At 47.2% G+C, this 9,815-nt stretch overlaps 1 protein-coding gene across 1 annotated transcript in view; it reads right to left on the bottom strand.

The window, feature by feature from the left end:
- Positions 1 to 8,136: 8,136 nt before the first annotated feature.
- VTCN1 (V-set domain containing T cell activation inhibitor 1) overlaps positions 8,137 to 9,815 on the bottom strand; it is a 27,465-nt gene continuing 25,786 nt past the window's right edge. Inside the window, exons 5-6 of the mRNA XM_019548687.1 lie at positions 8,567 to 8,727; positions 8,137 to 8,168 (exon numbers count right to left, since the gene is read on the bottom strand). Coding sequence (XP_019404232.1) covers positions 8,612 to 8,727 — 116 coding nt within the window. The 3' untranslated portion in view covers positions 8,137 to 8,168; positions 8,567 to 8,611. The remainder of the gene's footprint in view (positions 8,169 to 8,566; positions 8,728 to 9,815) is intronic.

The following is a 9,815-nucleotide window of genomic DNA, read 5'->3' as shown; positions in this document are numbered from 1 at the left end:
AAAGCACTGCAGTGGCAGTCTATTTTAATACTTAAACCTTTCTTTCCAGTGGGCAAAAGAGCATATGTCCCAGTGTCTAAGAGCCAGAGAAAAGGCACTGTCTACCTGCCTGAGAAATCAAGCAGCACAATTGAGGCTGAAATTAGTAGCTAGCAACAGAGGTGGTTTGAAAAGCATCTGACCTCATAAAAAATGTCAGGTCCTAAAGGATTACTTAATGTGCTACTGCTGCACTGGGGCTTGGGCTGTGTAACTCCACTCGTGGGAACAGGAGGTATAACAGTGACAAAGCACCCAAATGAATAGGAGGGAAACTACCCAGAAGCTTCAGCCAGCATCTCACTGAGTCGCATTTTCTCTGTTTACAAGTTCTTCCTGTGTCTTGTCCTCTGTGCTCTTTTTAATCATGATACTGGCAGAGGTGGGGATTGTTGCTCCTGGTCTTGAGGTCCGAGTCTAGCAGCAGGAGGAAGAGGTTTGATGGAGGGGGAGGGAAGCAGGAGGAACAGAGGCTACAGTCCCTTTGTGTTGCCACAAATGTTCCTTTCCTACAAAGGAGAGGTCCAGGAGAAGCTGCACGGAGACTAGACAGCAAAACTGGGAATCCTGTGTGATCTGACTTCTGTCTAGGTGCAGAGAGTTGCTATGAGATTGCTGTGAGCCTTCCTTAGCTTTTTGTTCCTGTATCTGGCGAAAAGATGAGGCCTCAAGCGCTGTAATGGGGCTCCTACCCCATTACTGGAGGCAAGGGGGAGTCGGGGCATAGCTGGCTGGCTCCAACACCTGGAGGAACTGATGAAGGCAGAGGCTTTTTAATCAAATGGCCACCTACCCCAGGTACTGCAAGCACAGTGTAGCCTGTGATTGACAGGCTTGGGATGGAAGTAGTGGATCAGATGACCCAGAGAGGAGCATATAAGCCAAGGGCCTGAGGAAAGGAGGCAGTCTGGCCCTGCAGGCTGGAAGGGGCCCAGAGCCCATGAAGGGAGAGACCAAGGGGGCTGAGGAACCCAGAGCCCACAAAAGGCAAGACTAGAACTGGGGCCTGGCAGCGCAGGGTCCTGGTACGGTGGACCTCAGGTGACAAGGCACAGCTAGAGAAAAGTGTGCCAAGGCCAGAGGCCCTCCACCCAGACCCCAAGCCTAAGACCCCAAGTCCCCTGCCCTCTAGGGGCAGTCTCCCTGTTCACTCATAACATCAAGGCATGGCAGGTGAGACAACAGGGTGGGACCCTGCTAAGGCCAAAGGGGACAAGCAAGGTGGGGGCCAGGTGGCTGTCAGGGGCTGATTTTGCTACCCTGGTGTCAGACCTGCTACAAGTGCCCATAAGTTATTTAATGAGTGGTAATGGAACGTAAAAATGTCACCCAAGTCCGATTTGTAAAGTGGCCACATGATGGCACTTGTGGTCTGAATACCTGGTGAAACCTAAGTATGGGTTTGTCTATGTGGGGAAGCTGCTGCAAATTATGCTGTGGCATGAACTTGCAGGCGTTAGCTCAGCAATTCCCAAAGGGGTGTCAAAAGTATGGAAGTGCACTGAGATTCCCCCTGTGTCAGGAGGTAAATGCTTTCCTCTCCCGTGCTCCCCTGCAGCTCTTCCTCTAAGGCAGGGGTGGGCAATTATTTCAGGCAGAGGTCTGCTTACTGAGTTTTAGCAAGCCATTGAGGGCCGCATGACAGGCAGCCGGGGGCAGATAAATACTAATTTTCTAAATCTTTCAGGGGCCCCATGGGCCAGATAGAATGGCCTGGTGGACCACATCTGGCCCACAGGCCACGTTTCGCCCATCCCTGCTCTAAGGACTTCCACAGCTACTGCTGTTGCTTTTCCTGCCCCCAGTCAGCCCATGTGCCATTACGCCATGTTCCCAATAATGCCCTCTGCTGTGTGAGGATAAGCAGACACACAGACAGAACTCTGCTTTGTGGTCCCTCTCATCCCCTCCACTCCTCCCACAGTCCCGGGGCTAGCTGGAGGGCCTTTAGGGTGGTCACTGTCACGTGAGACCCTGCAGGAACAGCCTCAGCAGCGGGGACTGCCCTTGCCCCAAGGTACAGACCAGGAGTTGGCAGGGGGCAGACAGTGGAGATCAGGCCACAGCAAGGTGAGGTCCTTCCCCTGTTGCCCATAAGTAGCACCAGCCAGATCACTTGATTTTCAGCTTTTAGCCTCAGGGCTCCTCTCCAGCTCCACATCTTTTCTAAATTTAGATCTTAACTCTGTGTTTTTAATTGAGGTTCTGCAAAATTCAGACAAGTTATGGAGGGGGCCTTGAGGCTGGAAAGGTCAAGAACCACTGTGCTATCTACTCTGCCCTGACTGTGGGCGTGCTCTTCACGCCCAACAAGTGGAGTTAATTACCTTGTGCTTTACAGCAAAGTGAATTTGCACATCACTCACTTCATGGTAACTTTTCGCTGTAGACAAAGCTTTACACTCTCTCCCAAGACTGATCCTTTAACATACTAAGAGCACTTAACCATACAACAGATGCAGTGTGTCAAGAAATATAAAAGGAAAATGTTTTGCAGTGCTTTTATATAATAATTTGAAAGATTTATGAAGCTTATGAACAATGTTCTGTATAATAAAGCACAACATGGGATACTGATGGAGGGGTCCTTTGTAGACCATCAAATCATACTAGAGAACTGTACAAGCAGTAGCTTAAATTTCACTTGCTATGGAGGAAAGAAAAGCTTGAGGCTCCAAGGAAATTCTGCTCTCGTTTTTTGTCCAGGCTAGACTGAGGCAGTCAACAGGATACTACCCTTGGGGTTTGACAGATTTTAGATTCAAAAGGTGGAGCACCAAAAACAAGGGAGAAATTTTAGTCTTTGTCTGCATGAATGAAAGTGACTTGATCATAGAACTAAAAAACCTGGGGCAAAGCCATCATAACCTGGCAAGCTTGTTACTTGTACCAAAAGAATACAGTCTTGAGCAAAAAACTGGTTTAGTCACTTGCATGTATTATTCTTTGGCTTCTATAGATCCTGCTTCCCCACTTGTGTGCATATGGGGAAGGTAATCCTCTGTCAGTTGCTTTAACCATCTGTCTGGTTTTGAATAACTCTCAACGTAGCCGCAAAGGTCGTCTCAGAAATGTTTGCAGGTATACACATGTTGAGGAGCTGCCTGTTCTTTCAGGGCCCAACTTGTTGAAGAATCCTCCCTGTACTCAACAGTTCTTGAGTATCATATGCAAGCCACGAAGCAGCAGTACCTCTCAGAAAACCGTTTCAAGATGGGTTGTCTTAAGAACTTCTCTAGACAATTTTCAGTGTTCTTCTAAAAGCTTAGATAATCCCGTTCAAACACCTATGAACAAAGGCATTTCATTTAAAGGCTTTTCTCTTAGTTGTGGACTATATCGGGTACACGGTAACATTTTGCAGCGTCCTAATAAGCTTCCAAAAATGTATCTTGTTTACCTCAGTCTGATAGCAGTGGCAGCAGCTCCCAAATATTTCTTGATAGATGTACTTACAAGTTTGAGAAGAGCTGAATGGACTGGCCCCGGGGTGATCAATCTGCAGCACAGGTGCCAGAAGTGGCACGGGCAGCCTCTGAGTGTGGCACGAGGCAGATTGGGCGCAGCAGCAGGTAGGGCAGGGAGCAGAGAGCAAAGCAGCAAATCAAAGAGGGAGCATAGGGAAGGAAACAGCAGAGCAGCAGATAAGGCAGGGGCACAGGCCTGGGAGCGGAAGGCAGAGCAGCAGAGGAAGACAAGCCAAGGGGCACTTGGGGAGGGTGTGGGGCTAATTTGTGGCACATCTGCCAAAAAGGTTGGTCCCCACTGGATTGGACCATGCTAAGAACTGCATCTAGAGCACACAAGCCCTGACCACCTAGTTCCTTTTATCCATGTATTATGAATTAGCTTAATAAAAAACCCAACAAACTGCTGCCTGACCCCTTTCTACATAGGTGAAGAGAGCCTGGTCTGTGTGCAATGAAAAGAGGGATATTAAACTTTCAAGTCCTGGCACACCTGCTGGCACTAGCAAGCTCACCAGCTGCTCATTTGAGTTTGCATCCTATGTCCCGAGGTTCTGGTTTCTAGGCCAAGTGGCTTGGTCCCACGTGTTGGATATGGACCCATCACTGCACTGTTTATGAGGTATACCATACCAGTCCATTCTGCACAACTGGACCTGAACAGGACACTATTTCATAGGCCTTCTACCCCAAATTTACTTGCCACTCCCTTCTGGCCCTGACCATTTAATAAATAAGGTTGCAAAAATGCCTCCCTAACTGAAAATAATGTGATTAAGATTGCAAAGTCCACGTAATCACACATTAACACAGCCAGAATTAAGGCTTTTAGTTCCCTTGTGCATTCATTAAAACAATCTTTGGTTGCATGATCATAAGCTGTGTTTGCTATTGGTTGCCCTACCTTACATGGTGCCCAGAGTGAACCCTGTTCACTTAATAAGCAGTTGTTCAGTGTTTAGCTTATGGATGTTTAGCGTGGGTGGCTCCAGGCCTTATTTATTGCATGCTTTGCAAACCCTGCTCTGAAGATGCACTGGTTGGTTTCTTCTGGGGAGGGGGAGCGGATTATAACCGTCATCGTGATTGTGCTGGACACATCAAAAATATTAAGTAAGTTTTCTTTCATCATGAACAAATTGGGACTTTTTTTTTTAAGGATCTACAACTTTGTCAGACTTGGGAGGATTTTCATAGGGACAGTGCAGGACATAGTCCTATACATCTGCTCCAAACTGGCAGATGCCAGAGTCTTTCTGAGGGTCAAAATTTGAATATGATAAAAACAAAATCAGAATCATAGACAATAGGCTTGGAAGAGTCCTCCAGAGGTCATCTAGTCCAGCCCTCCCCCTCTTTCCTCCCCCCGCCTCCTCTCCTGAGCAAGATCAACTATACCTAAATCATTCTTGACACAGGTTTGTCTAACCTGTTCTTAAAAACCACCCAGGAAGGAGAGTCCACAATCTCTCTTGATCACCTCTTCTGGTGCTGAACTATCCTTACTCAGAAAGATGCACACAATATTTATTTTCTCCAACCACTTTTGCTGAGTAATTAAAAAGCAAGCCACACTGGGTCTGAGGCAGGCACCTGCCAGGGAACTTTTCAACCCATACTCTTAATGTTTAGCAAAGTTTTAAGCAACTGAAGATGGCCTTCTAATAGGAAGTGCAATAATAGGAAGTACTGCCTGTCTCTTCCTACTGTATTATAGCCAGAAGTGCAGATGGACAGCATAGGCTTCTCAGAAAAGAAGCCAGTTGTCTTGCAGTTCAGCCATTTCTTTCTCTTGTCAATGATTTCTTGTTGCACTGAGACAGGGATATCCAGGCCACTTCCTACAGGATGAAGACATCTACATTTGTGCTTGCACAGGAGACAGTCTTTGAAGCACTTAGATGTCACGTGCTTATCCTTCATCCTGAATAACACTTCCTCCTTGAGGAGTGGTGGTTGGTTAGGCTTTCCTGCCTTTAGAGTGGGACTAGAGGGTAAGCCAGAGTTTGATTCACAACAAAACCTGCAGAATTGTTTTCAACTCCTTCCCCCCCACCCCCAGCTTCTGAACTGGTAAAGTTGGCTCTTACAAAGAGTCAGTAAAACCCAGAGTCTCCCTAGGCATGGGGATGGCTTCTAGGGAACATTGCAAATACTTCCTCCACCTTCAGCAAACAATCCAAAATCAGGTTCCACTGTCCCATGTGCGCTTCCAGGACACTTTTTTCCCCCCAAAGGCTTGATACTGTCAAAAAAAACCTCAGGGAATGCTTTAAAGTCCCTTTTTCTTGACTCTCAGGAAGAGCTGTCACTGAGCACCAGTGTCTCGTGTTTTCCCCTGCAATCCTCAGTCCAGGCTCAGGGAAGATACTGATTGCCCCAGACTCGCCCAGCAACAAGCATAGTTATATTGATAAACAAGGTGAGATGCTATTCGTTGGCCAGACCGATAATATTTTTCAATTAACATTTGCAACAGACAGAAGCAGCCATGCAAGTTCAATTCCATGTAAAGACCACTGCCCCCTTGGACACAGCCTTCAGCCTCCCACTGGCTCCTTTGAGTCAAATGCGAGACAGTTTGGGCAGAAGGCCCCACTGAGGGATCCTCTGGAGACAATGCAGCTTGAGGAGTTACATGGAGACAGATCTCCATTTTTTAAGGACCACCTGATTAAGAACCCATTGATGCCTTGTAGGTTAGGAAGGAGAAAGGAAATGCACTTTGGTTCAGCATACAGTCCTGATTCACTCTCAAAGATTTCTGAACGCCTAATAAAGCAGGTTCTTCAGCGGCCTGGATAATCGCATGACCAATAAAGGAATTTGTGGGCATGCATGTTACTGGTAGACTGATTTGCCAACTGTTAATACCATTACTGAATAAGTAAATTAGCTGAAGAATACTTTGGTCAATATTTGTAGCTAGTTCAGTGCCTTATTAGGAATTACGTGATATTCTTGTTTTCTATATAACTGTCTTAACTTTTTTACTTCTGCAAATTCTGCCCTTGATATTTTTTTCCAGAGGCATTCCACAGTGCAACTCCTTTCTCAGTTTTACATTTGTCACCTTTCATCATGGATGTTCCTTGATTCTTGCATTATGAGACAGGGTAAGTAGAAGTTTCCCAGTCTACCGTGTCTGTACCAACTCATGTAATACACTTTGGTCTCATCTCCTCTTTCTGTCTGCTCAGGTTAAACAACCTGAGTGCTTGTGGGCTCCATCCATCTGAGAGCTTTTCCAGGGTGCTAAATCACACTTGTCATCTATCTGTGGCTTGCACTGGGTAGAAACCAGGCTCCCACTTCACAAAGCATTTCAGGATTTCAACCTCTGTTTTTATTTCAGTGAAGAACAAGTCAAAGTCTTTTGGAATTTTTTGAAAGAAAATAAGAGCAAGACAGACGGACCCAGCTCAGAATTGCCTAATTGTTAGGGCATTCACTAGGCATGTGGGAGACACCTTGGGTTCAACCTCATGCTCTTAATCAGGCAGAGCAGAGACTTGAAGAAAGGTCTCTCACATCCCAGCTGAGCAAGTGGCCTGATCCCTGGGCTACACTCGGATGGACTTTGGTCTCTCACCTGCTTTGAGTAAGAAACCCACTATGGACCTGGGATCTTGCCCACCTTCTCTCTTTTTACAAGAGTGTTAATACTATTCTCCTTCTCTTTCTGTGCTCACTTTTTATGTCTTGTGAAGATTCTACTTGCTTCCTTTTTCCATGTCTTTTCCTTAAAACTGTGTGTATTTCATAGGTGTACATATATAGAGAGAGAAATAACAGCTGATACATTACATTACATGTATGTGTGTTCATAAAGGATAGAAGCATCCAGTGAAGGGCAAGAGGAGATAAATTACATGTTCATGTATTAAAACAATTTATAAAAACATCGCTATTCCTAGTATGAAGGCTTATGACATCCTTTCAGTACCCCTTTGCCATGAAGAAATTCCCTTATTAATTCCCAATCTGTTGTCCATGTCTTAGCCAGCTTCCTAACAATTTTACCTCTCATATCACAATGATAGAGTGCCTAAAAGGCATAGAAGCCTTTTAAAGGTCCAAGTAAATTGCCAACCAGTTTTCTTTATCTCTTTTATTGGCACATCCACAGAATTACAAGAGATCAGGGAAGAATGGGCAAGCAAATAAAATTGGCCATTTTAAAAGACAAGAATATAAAATTTGCTTACTCTGCTAGAGTCCTGAATTTGAGGGACTGATGATCGGATCCAATGTGGGAAGCCTTTTCTCCAGGTGGGGCCATGGAGTGAACATTCCCCACCAGTTTGGAGCATGGAGTTATTCTAAGCAAGGAAATGCATCCAGTGCCCCTGGTCACAACTCCGTCCACTAACTTGTCTTGGTGGAATTCCTTGCCTTTCGGATGCCAGAGAGCAAGTATGTAAAAAACAGGCCAGGGATGCACGGAAGCCAGTAGCTCCCCCACCGCCATGGGCAAACAGAACCGGCAGCAGCAGCAAAGCAAACTGAGCAGCAGGAGGAGGAACTTTGAATCAGGACTGCCACCTGGCCCCAAAGGCTGCAGGTAGCTGTAGCAAGTCTCCAGTCCAAGAGACTGGACTCTGTTTTCTTGAAGGCAGGTGCAATGTCTGTTCCACAGTCAGCACAGGTGTGGTGTCTGTCCTGTGGGGAGAGAGGAAAAGGCTCTGGTTTAGTCGCTTATGTGTACTGTTCCCTGCTATGCTGACTATGATCTTTGTAGGGTGGGGGAATGATACAGATGTGGGGCTAGGCAGTCAGGAGCAGTGGCATCTGCTTTCAAGGACTGTCCACATCATTCTTCTCCCTAGGCTGCCACATGGACAGCTCAGGCTAGGGCTGAGCATTTAAGACCCCTCCTGCATGTATTCCCTCCAAGCATGTGCCTGCTACTAGTGCCATGTCTGCCAGTGCTGTTACCACAGATATCGGCCAGACGCTGGTTACAGTGTCTGGTGTAGAGTTTGTACCTTCCAACAAGGGAGCACATCAGCTCCACAACCCTGTCCATCCTCCCCCCACACCTCTCCTCATGTCCTTACCTCCACTTGTATCTTCTCTGTGCACTTCGTCCTGGCAGGTCAGTATTACAAGGACAACAGGAAGGGAAGAAGCACCCAATGAAGGGCAGAAGGAGATGAAGAAGTGGATGCCATGCTCAGGTTTATAAGCTGCACTTTTATCTTCTTTGTGACATTGGAAACTGCAAAGTAAGAGCAAGGACAAGTTGCTAGCACGAGAGATACGGGCATCTCGCTCACAGGTCAGCTTCCAGGAAGAGGAAGACCAATGCCCAAGTTTTCTTTTCCCCCCTCCCAGTTTCCATCATTAAAGGTGGGAGCTGCTTCCCACTCTGGAGGTATGCTGTTGGGAACGTCCCACTGGGGCAGTTTCATAGCCCTTAGCATGGACAAGAAGAACACTTACCCAGGAAGCGCACAGCCCCACTAGGGGTAACACCTTGCTGGACCTGGTCCTGGCTATGGGGGATGACCTGGTGAAGGGACTGCAGGTCCTTGACCACCTGGGCAATAGCGATCATCACCTACTGGATTTCACCATCCAACGCAGGGTGTCAAGGGCTTAATGCCCTTAACTTCAGAAGGGCCAACTTCAATGAGCTTAGGAGACTAGGGGGGAGGCACTGAGGGCCCCAAAAGTAGAGGAGATGGGAGTCCACAAGGGATGGTCGTACCTCATGGGGGCAATCCTCCAGGCCCAAAGGGTAACAGTCCCTGAGAGAAGCGAGCGGGGTAAGACTGCTCAGAAACCCCCTTGGCTCAGCAAGGGCATTCAGCAATGCCTGAGGACTAAAAGGGTGGTGTACAACCAGTGGAAGTGAGGAGCTATCACCAAGGAGGAGTACTCCTCCTTGGCCCAGGAGTGCAGGAAGACAATTAGGAAGGCCAAGGCAGAGATGGAGCTCAGGCTAGCATCCAGGATTAAGGACAACAAAAAGTCCTTTTTCAAGTACATTGGGAGCAAGAAGAGGGCACCAGCCAATGTAGGACTCCTGCAAGACCCAAACGGTAATCTTGTGGCTACGCCAGACAAGAAGGCTGGTATTTTTAACAGTTTCTTTGCCTCTGTTTTCTTGAACAGGGACTGGGACATCCCTCCTACCAGAGGTAGGGACAATCTTGGGGATAGCTCTGTCAGGCCTTCAGTCAGCGCAGATGTAGTTAGGGATCTTCTGGAAGGGCTAGACATTTTTAAATCTGCAGGTCCAGATGTCCTCCACCCAAGGGTGTTGAGGGAGCTGGCAGGGGTCATCGCGGAGCCCTTGGCCCG

This window comes from Crocodylus porosus, unplaced genomic scaffold (genome assembly GCF_001723895.1).
Source record: "Crocodylus porosus isolate Cpor-Errol unplaced genomic scaffold, CroPor_comp1, whole genome shotgun sequence".
Lineage (NCBI taxonomy): Eukaryota > Metazoa > Chordata > Crocodylia > Crocodylidae > Crocodylus > Crocodylus porosus.
The sequence above is the reverse complement of the archived record's forward strand: the minus strand, read 5'-3'. Positions and strand labels throughout refer to the sequence as shown.